The 16,464-nt window shown below is 28.3% G+C and overlaps 1 protein-coding gene across 7 annotated transcripts; it reads right to left on the bottom strand.

Moving 5' to 3' along the window:
- Positions 1–3,025: 3,025 nt before the first annotated feature.
- LOC129906287 (uncharacterized) lies at positions 3,026–14,020 on the bottom strand. Of its 7 annotated transcripts, none has more exons than XR_008770765.1 (3): positions 9,725–10,608; positions 9,604–9,660; positions 3,026–3,464 (listed from the first exon to the last, which is right to left on the bottom strand). XR_008770765.1 is itself a non-coding variant. In XM_055981975.1 (3 exons), the coding sequence occupies exons 1-3, from the start codon at positions 13,927–13,929 to the stop codon at positions 3,184–3,186; spliced, it is 444 nt and encodes a 147-aa protein (XP_055837950.1). In that variant the 5' UTR covers positions 13,930–14,020; the 3' UTR covers positions 3,026–3,183. The 7 variants fall into 7 exon arrangements, 6 of the variants coding, with proteins under 6 accessions (XP_055837950.1, XP_055837953.1, XP_055837949.1 ...); XM_055981975.1 differs by lacking the exons at positions 9,604–9,660; positions 9,725–10,608 and adding exons at positions 13,695–13,794; positions 13,867–14,020; XM_055981978.1 differs by lacking the exons at positions 9,604–9,660; positions 9,725–10,608 and adding exons at positions 13,011–13,086; positions 13,163–13,308.
- Positions 14,021–16,464: the final 2,444 nt, after the last annotated feature.

The raw sequence follows: 16,464 nt of genomic DNA, 5'->3' as shown, positions 1-16,464 counted from the left end.
CATTGCAAAATTTTTCCTCTTTTTGACGTTTGTTCCTAGAAAATGTAAAAGTGGAACGTGATTGGGCACAACAGTGTGTAGCCACCGCATGTGATTTTTCAATCGATTGAAAAATCACTGTGTAGCCAGGCACTTAGAAAAATATTGTTTTTTTTTTTCTTAAAAAAAAACACTAGGGAAACGTTTAAAAAGATATTTTATAACAGAAGTATCTCGAAAACTTGAGCTGATAGAAAAATTCTGATTTTGGGTTGAAGTTCAACACATCCAAAACCTTAGTGCCTGGCTACACGGTGATTTTTCAATCGCCTAAGCAGTGAGTTTGTAGGCAAGAAGGATGAGGAGTGAAGGGGGAAGATGCTCACGAAGGGAATTGAATTTTCTGAGGGTAGTACAGTTCCATTGCTAAATTGTTCCTGTTTTTGACGTTTGTTCCTAGAAAATGTAAGAGTGGAACGTGATTGGGCACAACAGTGTGTAGCCACCGCATGTGATTTTTCAATCGATTGAAAAATCACTGTGTAGCCAGGCACTTAAGTATTATTTTGTTCCTCTGAAACAAAACCAATGTTAGCTAGCAAAACTTACAAAGTAGCAAAAAATCGATTATTGTTTCGGGAATATCTTGAGAACTCCTTTTAGATGTGTCTTCTTTTTAGATGTGTAATCGACAAGTAAATTGCAAAATGCTCTTAATAATGTCAATGAATGGACACAAACATGGCGAATAGCGCTTAACGAATTTAAGTCAGTCCACGTGGACTTTTTACGTATAAGAAAATAAATAGACTACCAGTTTTTATTAATACTTCTCAGGTCCCGTTTGCAAATGAGGGAAAATATCTCGGGATGACTCCCGACGCGAAATTAAAATGGAAACCGCATGTCAAAAATAAATGTGACCAGTTAAATAGGAAATTAAGAGAAATGTACTGGTTGCTCGGACAACATTCTAGACTTAGTATTGAAAACAAATTATTAGTTTACAAGCAAGTACTTAAGCCTGTCTGGACATATGGTATTCAACTCTGGGGTTGTACCCGCGATACAAATTTAAATAGATTACAAACTTTTGAAAATAAATTATTAAGATCATTTGTAAATGCGCCGTGGTATATAAGAAACGAAGATCTTCACAGGGATCTTGGAATCCCCACGGTTCGCGAAGAAATAAAAACTTTTGCCCGAAAGCATAGAAAACGGTTAGTCGAACATACTAATAGAACAATACTAGAAATTCTCGACGAGACAAACTTAGTACGACGTTTGCGAAGGACTAAACCTTCCGATTTGGTACAGTGAAATTTTTCAATTTAATTCCTTTATTTCAAAATATCGGCATAGGTTAATATAAATTTAAATGTTTATAGATTTTATTTGTTTGATTTCCTATTATATGAAATACTTATTTTTTTACAACAAAATTTTAAAGATTATTTTAATGATTTAGGCCGTGTTTGAATTGCGTTAAATAGTTAACACAGTGTAAAATTTTTGACACTATTGAGGTGAATAAAAAATTTTCAGCTGTTAAAAATTTATTTTATAACCTTGGGCAATAGAACCATGCAGTTAAAAAAAAATTGCATTTGGGGGTGCTAACTTCACATAGTCATCAGATCGTTAACAACAAACTGCCAGATCTTGTGAAATATATTTTTGTTTTAAATATTTTTTTGAGCTATTATGGATCTATTTTTATACGTTGATTTATTGCATGTGATATTCAATTCTTTTTCTACTGCACTACACACAACTAAGCCAATAAAATGTTTAAACTTTTGTAATATACTTTTTCTTTTTGTACAATTTAGTCATGGCCCATAAATGAAGCAAATGAAAGCGCAAGTCTATTAAATGTTATGCCTAATGCTCTGACTCAGTTTGTCCAAATAAAAAAAAATTTCCTATCAAAACTGGGAAGCGAAACTAACAATTTTATCATATATATGAATGTCTTACCAAATATTTATATAATCCCTGGCGAGTGTGAATGTTTTGACGCTGATATGATTCCTAATTAAAAAAAAAAAATAATAGAAGCTCTCTATACTAATCTTACGTATAGATTATTTATCGTTTTTTTTTTTATTTTTATAAAAATACCAAGAGGCTATTTGGAGGTAATGCTCTACTTGCAGCTCAGGCAGGTGTGTCTTACATAATTATTCTTGGGTGAGCCAGTCTTTTAGTTTAACTTCAGTTAAAATAAGAAACCTCACTTTTGCCTCTCTATGTGTGTAATGGCATTCACGCAGAAAGTCAATTATTTGTCTGTTATAAAGTGAAAGAAGATTTGAAAGTTCAAGGTTAAAAATTCACTTTCATTGAAGAAAAAGAAAAACTGACAAAAAAATAACAGTTTACTCTTGATGAAGCTTGTTTTAAGAGGAATTATATTTTATTTGTTGCAAGTTAAAAACATCAATGGCTTAAAATTATATTCGAATTAACTAGATCATTTTGTATGATTAATACCTGTTTCATGTTTTAACAGTTTATTTTGTTGTCTTTTTAAAAACCTCAATCAAATTGATTGATGAATATTCAGAGTAACAGAAATATGTTGTATACACCTAATTTTTTACTCCCATACACTTAATTACTTAGATTATATTTAATGGAATTGGGAGTGCAAGGTTTTTGTATGTGTCGACCTAGAAACCGACCGGCGGGTTCGGCAGTTTGCTATAAATAAAATTAATTATTTTTGAACGAACAATGTTTTTATTTTAGCAATTCAATATTTACAAAAACATGTTTGTGGCTTTTTGCAAAAAAAAAAAAAGAAATTAAGTAGTTAAATCAACATTTTGAAGGCTGCCTTTTGGACAATCCTATCAATAGTCGTTTAAAATTACGAATTTCGGAAAATTTTACTCTACTCCAGACAAAATTTACAAAAAAAAGTTCTTTTTGACCGGATATTACGAATTAAAATTCCTACCCGGGCGCCATTTTTATCTAAGACCACATTAAACTTTAAGGAGAATTTTTATTTTAGAATTTTAAATTAAATTAACAATTAATATTTAAATACAAAATTTTATTTTCCCTAAAAGTTTATAATATACACATTTTATTTTTTAACAAACAAATTCAGCCTTAAATATTTGATGAAACAGCATTTTCATCCTTACAACCTTACAAAGTTAAAAAGAAATAAAAATAATATTTATTGATCTAAACTGGTAATCTGACCGGTTGTGATGATGGTAATGTTTGTTGAACTGTGTTTGTTGTCGTTGAAGTTGTAATAGGAGTAGCTTGTATTGTTGAATCAACCACTTGTCTAGCCATTTCTATTCTCATGACTTCTTCGTAGCTTGGCAAATCCTTATCGTCCTTTGCTGGCTCATTTGACCTTGGCGGTGAGACATCCCAAAAGAAATCTGGAAAGTTGCTTGTAGAATCATTGCCTCGTCGAGGATCTGTGGCTATAGTGTAAACTGCAGCTTGTCGTACTGAAAGAAAAACAAATGTTTTTGTGTTTGATAAAAAAAATGTTTTTAATTGTTAAAAGTTAGTACAAATTATAAGCAGTAGAAAAATTAGATATAAATATGTACAAAGAAATAACGACTCTTAGTAAAGTATGAAACTTGTATTAGCTAGTAAAAACGCTAATCGGGTCAATGCAATAAAACCTGTATTTAGTTAAGAACTGTCCGGGTAATTTTGTATGGGTGCAAAAATTTAGCTCAATCTGCATACAAGGGCTTTATGTTTGAACTTTGAAGAGATTGTTTTTGATGTAAAATAAGAACAACGATAGCCTCGTTGTGAAAAGTAGAAAAATTCAAGCTATTTTGCGTCTTTAAAGTTAAATACCTTTTGGTTTAATTTGTAATTGAGTGTTCATAAACATTTTTGAATTAATTGCTATAATTTTTAAGACATTTTATATAAAAATTTGGTACATTTAAGAGATTAAAAAAAACCTTCTATTTTTTCTTCAAATGAAAAAAACAACTCTTTAAATGAAATTGAAATCCAAAATACTTAAGCAGTTTAATTTCTTTTATAAAGATGCATTTTTAAATCAGTTTTTTTAAAAACATATTTTATATAAATAATTAAGAAAATGTTTTAAAATAAAGTTGGTATTTACACTTTAAACCAAAATTTAAAAAAAAATCAATCAGTTCGAAAATTCGATTTTTCAAAAAAAATTTCAGTTTTTCTTAAAACCTAAAAATTAACTTTTTAAAAATTTTATTTTTGGCTTATATTGAAATTATATAAGTGCTTTTGTATAACAAATTTTTTGAAATCGAATAAGTAGTTTGGGGAAAAATCTGATTAAGAAAAACACAGATACCGTTAGTAATGATTTTCGAAAAAGAAATTTTCATTACAAGAAAGACCGTGTATAAAAACAAAGATTTGATTTTTTCCAACAAAGCCATTGGAGCGGTTTTTGAGAAAATTAAGGGCTTTAAAGTCTGTATATGACAGGTAGCAGGTACCGTTATTTTTAGTCCAAAAAAATTAATTTCTAAAATAAATTTTCTTGAAAAATAATTTAAATCCTAAGCAAACATTTCAGAAAGGCATTTAATTTCAAAATTTACAACAAAAACACACAATTACTGTTCCCGGCAACTAATTGTTTGCGAAAAAAGTGGTGGAGAGGAGAATTCTCGAAATAAATTTGTTTGTAACTTTTAATTTCAGCGCAATTTTGGCGTGATAACGTCTTATAAATCGATGAAAAATGGCAGCCACCACAAAAAGTGACGCCATTTTCTAACGTTACACTCTCGCACTTTCGCAGTGCGGCAAAAAATTTCAACTCAAAATTAAAAATAAACTATTAGAGATACAAAAACCTTCTATAGCTTATTTGAAAGATAATAACCTAAAGCTTAATCTAAACGCAAATGAAATGAAAATTCCGTCATTTAATAGAGTAAACAGGGGTAAAACGGAAAGATGAAATTTGGGCTAAAATCTAAACGCGAAGTCGTAGAGAATTGAGTTTTAGATAGATGAGATAAATAAAAGAATAACTGCATTTAACAAAAAATTCTAAGAAATTTTGAAACTAAGCTATAACGTTTTGTTTGAACGTTGTACACGTGTTAGGGCTATGACAAAATGATGATTTTGGGTAAAGGACATTTTTTTTTGACAATTATAAAGATGCCAGGTGAAAGAAGACCGAAAAAAAATCAGGCGTCTGATACGAATTTTTGAAAAACACCTTGTTTTTTAGGGGTATTTTTGGGTAATTTTTGATTTTTGGAGCGTTCAAAAAATCTCAAACTTATAGGACATGTAGATTTTGGCTTTATGCATACTTGCAAATCGTTGGAATTGTTTAGTGAGTTTTGACTGAATAACGGAAGAAACAAGTTGTTAAAAAATACGTTTTTTTACCGGTTTTAACCGATTTTCATCGTTTTTTATTTTTATCTTTTTTTCTTCAATAGATACAGGAATAAAGTATATGGAGTAATGATAGACCATGACTACGACTATATGTGTGCAAAGTTTCAATCATTCTCGTAAACACAATTTTTAGATAACGGTAAAATAAAATTCAACAGGTTATAACATTTGACCAAGAGCAGATAGAAATTTTATCAAACTTTTATGAGCATCCTGATACAATTACCTTTCATTTAGTATATCACACATAACGGTAGACTAACTACAAGCTACACAATGTTAAATCAAGAAACTTGCGAAAAACCTCAAAACACCAGTGGAGATCTGTTGATCATGAACAGCCACCAGTGTGGGAAGTACCGTAATCTCAGTCTGGAAATTCGACATGGTTGACTTTAAAAAATTCTAACTTCTCTTGTAGGCATCTTTGAAATGAGATTGATACGTTATATGAAAGGTGAAATAATAAGATTTCACATGGTATATATTTTGTATAGGTTGTCAAACAAAAAAATTGATTTCATAGCCTGAGAACATTAAATAAATGTTTTTTTGCTTTTTTTTAATGAAATTTGATCGAGTTTAAAAAATTCTAACTCTTTTTGGAGATGTCTCATAGACCTGATCGATATATATATTTTTTTGAGCTAAGACAATAAGCTTTCAAATGGTATAAAATTTTTTATAGGTTGTTAGGGAAAAAAAAGGAATTAATGAAGTGAGGAGATAAAAAATCATGTTTTTTTTGTTTTTTTTTTTTTTCTTTTATGAAAATGATTGTTTTCAATAAATTATTTTTATACTTTTTGCGCATTGTAAAAATTTAAAAATGGTTTTATTATTTACAAGAAATAATATATATAATATAATTTTTTTTGTAAGCTTTTAAAATAAAAAAATTAATATAATGAGAAAAGAAAAAAGGTATTTTTTTAGCTTTTTCTTGTAAATTATGATTATTTGAAATAAATAAACGCTTCAATTTACTCATTTTAAAATCACACAACCTGTTTTCTTACGACGTTATCACGTAAAATCATCGTCCGTAAACCGGCTTTACAGACAACTTCTTTTTTGTTAACGATTTAGTTGTCATTTTTTGATGGGATTTTTCGACTTGCAAAATTAATAAATCCTTACACATCAGAAATTATAGTGCAATTACTTTATCTTAGGTAGATTGTCATCAAAATTAATTTCGAAATAACTTCGAAAATTTACGAGATCCAGTTTGCTAGTACATTCACTAACAATTACGTCGATCAGGGGTAAACAAATTACAAGGGCTTTAGGTATATCTTATATGGCTATGTAAATAATTTTGAACTTAATTTGAATTTTGTACTAAAACCATTTTCAAACAACACTCACATCACTTTTACAAAATTATTTTAAAAAATTAAGTCATTCAGGAAATTGTTAAAAAAAGTCTATTAAGCAACACATATAAGTATAGGGAAGGGACTAAAACATTAAACAAATTTTTTAATACCCAATTCTCTTTCTCGACTCGATTTGCAATTATTGCGTATTCCACAAAATAACTGTAATTTACAATAAAATAAATTCCATTCTCTTCACTATAATATCAAACTTGATTATTGTTTTACTTTGATAAAGTTTACAATTAAAAATATCGCAATAGCGATAAGAGCACATATAACAAAAAAGTCCTCTCCCCATCGCATTCTTGTTCTTTGGCTGACTGACTTTTCTAAACTCAATCAATTTTTATCGAGGTTTATTTCTTTGCATTAAATTATTTGTATATTTCCCCCCCTACAAAAATACGATAACTTTTATTTTATTATTTCTGATGATAAGATAAGAAATTTTATTGAAAATGATAGCGCGAAAGATGTTGTAGGAAGAGTTCTGTCTTTTTTTTTTTTTATTTTAAGTTTTGTGATTTTAAAAATCATACCGTTGTTAGGTCCAAGATTATTAACTCTTCTTTGATTTCCAGTGTAGCAGCATAAAGCTACTAACTAAAATTTGAAAAAAAAATAATTAAATTAGTTTTAAATTTTTTTAAGATGTTTTATTTTGATTTTACTTTGAGGCACATAAACAAAGTTGGGAAAAGCAAAAAGACAATGAAGAAAATTGTAATATAAGCACTGAAGAAATCCATTTTGTATTCATAAGTGTTTGTTTTTTTTTTTTTTATACAAATCACATTTTCCGAAGAGAATAATTGGGCTTTTCGGGTTGAAGTCCTGATAACAACTAGATATTATTATGTCTACTTTCCATTGATTAGTCAAAATTAACTTTTATTAACTTTGCAAAGTTTTGTTGCGATTGATTAGCAAGTTATTATTGTTATCATTAATTTTATTAAACAAAAGTATATTATGAAGAAATATGTCGAAGAATTTATGAAATGCTAACAAAAAAATTGTTTTACGGATGTTGTTTGATAAGATTAACTTAATTGTAGGTTGATTGATTAAACGTGCTTTGATAAATATAGAGCTTTTTATATGTAAATATTTGATATGCACACAACCCTTAATCTTAGCAAGAAAGGCAAGTATTTTGAAACATTACAAACCCTTATATCATATTTGGAAAATCATTTATAACGCAAAATCATCTATTCGCATAAGATCATGAAAGAGGATTAACTAGAAGCTTAAATGGTAGAACTATAACTTGGATGTAAAGTACCTACTTAATAGAAATTCGATTGCTAGTACTTGTATCGTTTCTGTTGAAGTGCATCGGTACCCAGATAAACAAACCTTGAACCGAAAAGTGTATTGATATTGAAAAAAGGTGTTTAGAATGACCATCTACACATACACATCTTTATAATGAGTTCGTTATCAAGGGGATATTATGACCATAGACTTAAAATTAACGTGGAACGTAAAAGTTTTTTGTAGATTTTTTCTTTTGTAATGAAATAACAATCAAATGTGAATTCCAATTGCTTACGGGTGTGACAACTTTTATTTATAATTTTCGCAATTAAATGTTCAATATTTAAAGAATGCAATTTGAGTAAACTACATAATCTTAATAATATTATTGAAAATATTCTTGATTTCCTTCTAATTGCGCGTTGCGGGTGTGACGTTTCGAGTAGGAAATCGAATATTCATAAACTACAAAATGAGGGACTTGTAAATATGTATCTAAATATATGTATTTATATTCAGTACCCCTACCAGGAATTAAAAACACATGGATGGAAAACTTTCACAAATATTCGTTTTTACATTGCTACGGGTGTGACGAAAAACATACTTGTGTAGAATTTGATATTTTATCTTGAGTTTTTCGTATGAAAAAAAATTGTATGGTATATCGATTGATTTGACAAATTTTTTGTAATTTATATTTGACGAAAATGTTCAAACTGTTGACATTTTTATTTAAATACTAACAAAACAACTTTTATTTTAATCAACGTTTCCCAAGTATTTCAATGATAAAGGATTTTAATTATTTTAAGTTGTTTAAGTTTAAGTGAAGTATACACCTGGGGGTCAATTCCCGTTCTGTAAAACTGTGAAGTGATAAGTTTTATCACGTTGTCATAATAAATTCGATTCCGGATTAATGAACAAATTAAAACAAACTTCAAAAATGTAATAAAAAAAAATTAAAAAATTAAAACAAACTTCAAAAATTGTTCATATATACAGAAAGAAAGACCACCTAAAATTAAGAGGATTCTTGCATGTTTTTTTGGTAGGATGACTGCCGTCTTAAATTAAGCAGAAATCGACTTAATTTAAGATGACAAACTTCTTTTTATGATAATAAGAAGATTTTCATCTTTAAATTAAGTGGATATCCGCTTAATTTAAAACGGAAGTCATCTTAGCAAAAAACCATGCAGAATTCCGCTTAATTTTAGGTGGTCTTTTTCTCCGTTTGTCAAAACGATCGTGTTAATAAAAACCAAATCAAATTTCGGCCTTTAGCCCCGACAGCGCATCTCTGTCCACATTTGGTACAGAGCAAGATTCCAAAACTTTTGCAAATTTATTTTATTTTATTTTATTTGCAGACAATATATTTGAGTTTTTTTTTTTTTTTTTTTTTGCAAAATAAAAGATTCTTTTTCACATTTTGATAAGATAACAGAATTGTTACACAAGAAAAGCTTTTGTAATTTTATAATTTAAAATTAAAACGGCGCACATTTGCAATTTCAAAAATAATGTTAAAAATAAATTTACTATAGGTACATACCATTTTGTTGTTGCCTATTATTTGAGACGCTGCTTTCAGGTCCACAACATAGTGCTTCTAACTTTGAATAATTTGTATTTTGTAAATAAATTTTGTTTCAAAACTAAAATATTTTACATACCTTAACGAAGAGGATCATGATTATTAAAATTGAAAAAATAAGAAAGAACATACCAAATATTTTAATGAATCTTTTTTTTTACTACTATGGTAAGGCCTTTCATAAGGTTACGAGCAGTTACGACTATTTCGTACTCTCCATTTAAAATTGGCTTTTACCTATAATATTTTGCGATGCCTTTTGATAAGATAATAATAATCTATTAGTAGGTACCTATTTCTACAATCAGAGCGAAAAATTTTTTAAAATTTTTGATAACATTTCGGTTTATAGGCTTTGCGTGGAACGTGTTAAATCCGATAAATTGGACAAATTGAAGCAACTTACTGAATAAAACATAAATTTGACAGATCTAGCAAGAATCCTCGGCGCTTATTCTTAGTTTCTTAGCCCAGAGGCCTTATTAATTGTTTTTAGTTGGCAGGTATTTAACAGGTTATTTGGTTATCCCCTAAATCGTTTTTTCACAGTGTTGTATCTAAGAGTGAAGCTTTTTTGAGGCAAAAATCCACAAAATATCTATGAATTACTTGATAACTACATTTAACATAATGAGAAGAAGTAAGCCACTGCTTTTTTAATCAAGGCGTCAAAGCTTCCATCAACTAAAGACTATTGGCTGTCCCCTACTTACGAAGACCGATAGTAAGAAACGCCGTCGACAGCTTTTTGTATAAAAAAATTTCACACATGAACGTCGCCGTTTTGAAATTTTTTCATACAAAACGAATTCGGCAGCGTTTTTTGTGGTCGATTGTCGTTGGTATGTGACAGCCTTTTAATACAGCATTTATTCCGAAGTTTACTCCAATTTTTTGTATAATATTAAGTTTGTTGTATTTATTTCACTGTAAATTTATAAATTTATACAAATTCAAGGTACCTTCACACAAAAACTTTTAATTTAAGTTAAATTAATTTACATACCATTTTCCTCATGCGTATTATTTGACAAGTTCATTTCAGGTGGACAACATAGAATTCTTAACTTTGAATTTACATACATTTTGTAAGTAAATGTTTGATTTAAATAATAAAATATTTATTTAATTACCTTAACGTAAATGACCATGGTCAACCAAATGATAAACAAAAGTAAAGAAAAGCTGACTATTTCATTGAACATTATTTTTACTACTACTCTTAATAAATGTTCATTATAATTAAGAGAAACCTTTAACAAAATTGAAGTAGTTGCAACAACTACGTATTTTGTACTATTGTCCATTTAACATTCGCTTTTACCTAATGTTTTGCGCTATACTTTATGATAAGATAATAATAATCTAATACTTTTGAGAATTTGTGAATTTCTTATTTTTTTTTGTTTTGTTTATTGATACCCCATTGTGAAATACTTTTAATAAATGCAGATTCATTGAAATAGCAATACCAATTTAGTCAGCAAAATTTATCTTATGGGTTTTCAGAATTTTTTTTTGCGAATTTATTAATTGTAAGAATCAATAAAAAAAACTACTACTAATACTAATCTAATACTAGTCCATTCCTACAACCAGAGCAATCAAAGAGTAGGTAATGTTATTTTTAGAATTCTGATAATGGTATGGATTTGTCTTGAAAATTAGAAAGAATGATAGATTTATAATAAATGAGAATGTGTAAAAGCTTTTTGAAGTTTTGAAGTTTCTGGTATTTGTCAGTATCAGAATGAAAATATACTTTTTGAAAAATGTCAAAAAATTACATTTACCAATATTAACTAACCCACCGATTATATCGAATAGTTAAGGTGTGAACCTACTTAATTTTAAAACGCATTGAGTACGAAAAAAGTTATGATAAAAGTGAATTTCTTGAGTGAGAAAGTGAATTTCTTGAGTGAGAAGTACTTAAGTTGCGTGTACAGGTGTTCACAGTGTGTACTACATACACTCTTCTTTTATTCATAAAATAATAAAATAATTTGAAATTTTTAAGGCAGGGAGAGTATCGTTATCTTAGCATGATTTCACTGTTTTTTTTTTCAGGGTAATCGTATGAGTGTTTTTTTTTTTAGTAAATTTCACTTTAGATGTGCTTTCCCAAATCCAATAAGCAATAAGAAACAATCAAACTTTCTTTTGTACTTGATTCAGCTCTTACTTAAAGCAAGCCGTAGACACTTGAACATGGAAATTTGAAAAGACTAACGTAGTCTATACGCCTCTGGAAGCATCCAGAAGTCTTCTGAAAATATTTTATTTCCACGAAAATGACATATAGAACACTTCTCAGAAGAGTAATTCTCTTCCAGATGTTGAAATAGAAACCACTCAAAAGCACTAATTCATAGATACTCAACCGTGAAACCAAATTTTTTGGTGCAATTTTTTTTAAACTCGATAAAAAATTTCAAAGTTAAGTGCAAGTATTCCATTGGATTTCAAAATGAGTAAATTCTTGAGTGAAACCAATCAAAAATGACTTATATACTATACATGTTTGGTACTGGAACATGCAGACATAAAAGATCAACTCGAACATGGTAATCAAACCAAGTTTACCTGGTTCAAGTTTCTATTGATGGCTTAAAGATCCTACCCTAACTTGCTTCGAATGGAAATGGTGCAAATATCATTTCAAACGTTTTCAATTCGAGTTTCAAAATCTTGTTTTAATCCAAATCTGAAATTTCACTCAATTCGATTGCAAATTAAATAAATGTATAAATCATCACTACCTACACTTATTATTTACACTTAATTGGAACTTTTCTTGTATTTTTTTAATAACGAAGCCAAAATCTTGAACCTTAGTCCCATACTTTTAAAAATAAAGTATGTATTTATTTTCTACATGAGTGTTTTTTTTTTCAGTTTCACTGTTTTATGAACCAAATATATATTTATATTTATCACACTTCTTGATTATTTTTCAGATAAACAATAACAAAATCCAACCTCATATGAGTCAGAAAAAAAAACAAATCGTCTAAAAATTTGTTTTGTTTAATTTTTTTTCTCAAATCATAAAATAGGTTGTACCTTCTTGAAATCAACATTATGAACACATGAGAACAAATCTATTTGTTCTTTGTTTTTTTTTTCGAAGTTTAACAAGACATTAGTACCTACCTACTTTATATATATAGCACTCTGAATTTATGAGAATAAAATACGCGCTGCCTTTAAAATTGAAAAAAAAAACACTCAAAGATTTATGATAGCTATTTTTATATATTACTTTGGTCAATGATATCATGAAATGAAATAAATACGGAAATATAAGTAGCCTAAATTTTCACAAAGTCTTTCAACAGTCAAAAATAATATAGTATACAGACCTTCACCAGTCCTTCTTATTTCACGATCAAGTCCTTGAGCACGCACTTCATGTTTAGAAAATGCTCTTAAGCAACTCTTTGAACAAAAAAAAAATCAATATTATCAATATGCACTGCCTGTAACTAGGTTTAAAAAAAAAAAACTGTCTTACTCGAATGATAAGCATAAGCGATATTACAAACGCAATCCAAAGAAATAAACTGACTTCTCCCATTACATATTTTTTGTTTTTTTTTTTTTTTAATTAAAAGATTTAAGAGGTTTTAAAATTTGGATAAAAAACTGAACACTTTCGTATTGATTTTGCTAATGAACTGAAATCTATATGAAAGCTTTATTTTATTTCCGCATAACCATTCAAATTTTGATTGATAAGGATTTTCATAAAAATCTTATCGAAAAGCTTTTTTATTACAAATAAATTTATATATCGACTAATAACTGCGCTAACCAATTAAAGAAAAAAGTAGATTTAGATTTGAGTTCGTCGGAACTACATAAATACGCATTTCACTGACATTAAACAAGTTATGTTCTAAAAATATGCAAGATTTAAAACGTGCCGTATTCATGACTGGAAGTTTTGTAAAAGTCTCAACTCTTAAGTAAAAAGTCGTTAAGAAAACTAACTCTCTTAAAAAATTAAATCAAAAGAAGAAGTCATTTCTATGTTAAAAACTTACTTTCGCCAATCCTTTGTCTTCTGATTTCGGTCGAATGTGAATCGGAATAAACGGGAATCCTTGAAAGATGTGTATAAATAGTAACACAAGTTTTCATAGTCTAATTGAAAACAAGAAACTAATTATAACTCATTTCACTGTAAAGTTGTATCTAATTTGAATCTAAACTCACTCCAATAAATAAAATTACAGATAACACTATAAACATTAGACAAATTATCACTCCCACTTCCATTTTGTCTTATTTATTTTTATACAGTTTGTTAAAATCCTTTAGCTACCGCCTAGTAATTCTAACTGCTAAATAAAAATATATCACTCTGAAAAAGCTTCACGATTAAGTGAATATTTTTTCTGACAAATTGACGTTTTGTTATCTAAAAAAGCTCATCATTTATTGTTATTGAACTCAAGTAATAAACAATTAAGGTTACACCCGCCCGATTTGATCTTAATGGTCTTTTATTTGTATTTAACTTGCGTTATTTTGTTACATTATACAACAAATATAAAAATATAAAGTTGAAGTGACTTGCATTGTCCATCATTGTTCATCCAGAAAAATAATGAGACCTTTTCTAAGTCACCTATCACAAGATTTTTATATTAAAAACTTAAGACTTTCCATAATAGAGAATGTAATACATTTTCCTATAATGCTAATAATTCAAGTTTTTAAGCAAAAGCTAAATAAAACAATATAATCTAAGAGCCTACATCTAATTTTGGCATTGCAGTTTTGCAGTCAAAATGTGTGTTTTATGCAGTTTTATAGCTTTACGCGTCCTGATAACGAATTCAAAAGTCTGGCAGCTTTAATTCATGTCATTATATAGGTAGTTTTTTGGAGGGTTATTCACACTATTTAACTTTCTTAATTTAAGAACTAATGCTCTGTAATTTTTCCAACTAACTAATGCTCTGTAATTTTTCCAAAGCTTATAAAGACTTCAACCATCAAGATTGTGCAATTTAAAGAGCTCAAAATATACCCCACTTCCAAACTTTCTTGGACTAATAGCAATAGCAGCTAACAAAATACAAGCAATATCTTAAGTTATACTATGAAAGCCTTATTAGACAGACCTACCTTACATACAAAAACCAACCAACACACATTAGGTTAGTTAACCCAAAAAAAATGATACAAAGCTCAAAATAAAAATTTAAGCATAGTCTAAAATAGTTTTTTTTTTAAACTTATAGGGTCACTGTGGTGTATGCGTAACTTTTTTATTGAACAAAAGACAATAATTTCAGCTAAGAAAAAGCGACACCTGCCATAGATTTACATTTATCAGGCTACGAATGAGCTTATTTTAAATTGTTTTTCTCTATTTAGAAAATGTGAGAAGTGCAGTTTCAAAGTAATTGTGAGGTGTCACACAAACACGTACGAGATCAGAATGGATACTTCCTTGCTGGAAGCCATACTATCAATGGCATTTATATTTGAAATGTCGTACTAAAAAATCTGATTCATTTTGTTTTCAATTTTGCAGGTCAATATCCTTTATTAATTTTAAATTTGAATTTTAATTATATAAAATAAATTGGTAACTCATTTTAAATAAATTTTTAAACAACTCAAATAAGAGTATGCAGTTGAGAAATATGTACATAGAAATACTAAATCACAGTTTTTTTTTTAAATAAACAATATGGGATGACAAGAAAACATTTTATTAGAAGAGGGGAATTATTTTTTTTCCGGAATTTTCAAAATTGGGATTCTGATCCCGTCATGCCCTACATCCGCAATACAATTTATAATCTTTTGAAAATGAGTTATTAAGATAAATGTTTTTCGTAAATTTGCCGTTCTATTCGATTATTAAAAAATAAAGGTTTTCGCAAAGATCTTAGAATTTGTAAAAAAAAACTATTTTAGATGCCTCTATCCGTTTTAAAACGGATAGCAAAATACGTTTGTAGTCTTGTAAGATACAAATAATTTATGAAAGGGGTCCACATTATCCGAACTAAATCTATATAATTTGTCCTAATTGCACTCTTTTTATTTAAAATTAAGTTTGTCCTCCGGCAGCTTACGTTTACTACATATATTAGTGTTTGCAATGACGATCTAATTATTTAGAATGTCTCATATGAAAATGAATAAACAAATCAATTAAGAACGGTTTTTAATTCACCTAATTTTTACCAAAAAAAATAAATTTTGGTTCCTCATTCATTCATCATTCTCTATTAATAAAAAAAACCTCTGAGAAATAAAAATAAATTATTGCTTTTGTTCTGTCAATTTTTTATTACCCTTTCATTTACAATTAACTAGATTAAACGATATCTTTGTTGAATAAATTTAATAGGGTGTTGCATGCATTAGTCATTTTTTTTTCCTGAATTATCAAGATTCTATCAACGTATAATTTTAGGAAATTAATTAGAACTAACCAGAGAATAGCCTTGAGATTAATTTTATGAAAACTTTCTTTGATTTGATACAATTTTAACCAACATAACAAAGTCAACACAATGAGAACCAATGCTTTTGTTCTATCAGCGATTTGAAATTATTTTAAACTTCCAATGTCAAGCCATTAGATAAATAAGATTTATAAATTCATATAAGAAAAATACACCCTGAATTTAGATTGAAAAAAAAAAGAACAAACAAAGATTTATAATCATATGATCATTGGATTGACCATGACTTTGGTCAATAATTCAGTTAATAAATAAAAATGGTAGCAGCTTGAATATTCAAACTAGTGTTAAACAATCATAAAAAAAAATAGAATACAAACCT

Source organism: Episyrphus balteatus, chromosome 1, assembly GCF_945859705.1.
Source record: "Episyrphus balteatus chromosome 1, idEpiBalt1.1, whole genome shotgun sequence".
Classification (NCBI taxonomy): domain Eukaryota; kingdom Metazoa; phylum Arthropoda; class Insecta; order Diptera; family Syrphidae; genus Episyrphus; species Episyrphus balteatus.
The sequence above is the reverse complement of the archived record's forward strand: the minus strand, read 5'-3'. Positions and strand labels throughout refer to the sequence as shown.

Coding starts and splice junctions, on each gene's coding strand:
- LOC129906287 (XM_055981975.1), bottom strand. CDS start 13,929: ATGGAAGTGGGAGTGATAATTTGTCTAATGTTTATAGTGTTATCTGTA. Junction 13,795..13,866: donor CTGTAATTTTATTTATTGGA/GTGAGTTTAGAT, acceptor GTTTTCAATTAG/ACTATGAAAACTTGTGTTAC. Junction 3,465..13,694: donor AAGACAAAGGATTGGCGAAA/GTAAGTTTTTAA, acceptor TTTTTCTTTCAG/TACGACAAGCTGCAGTTTAC.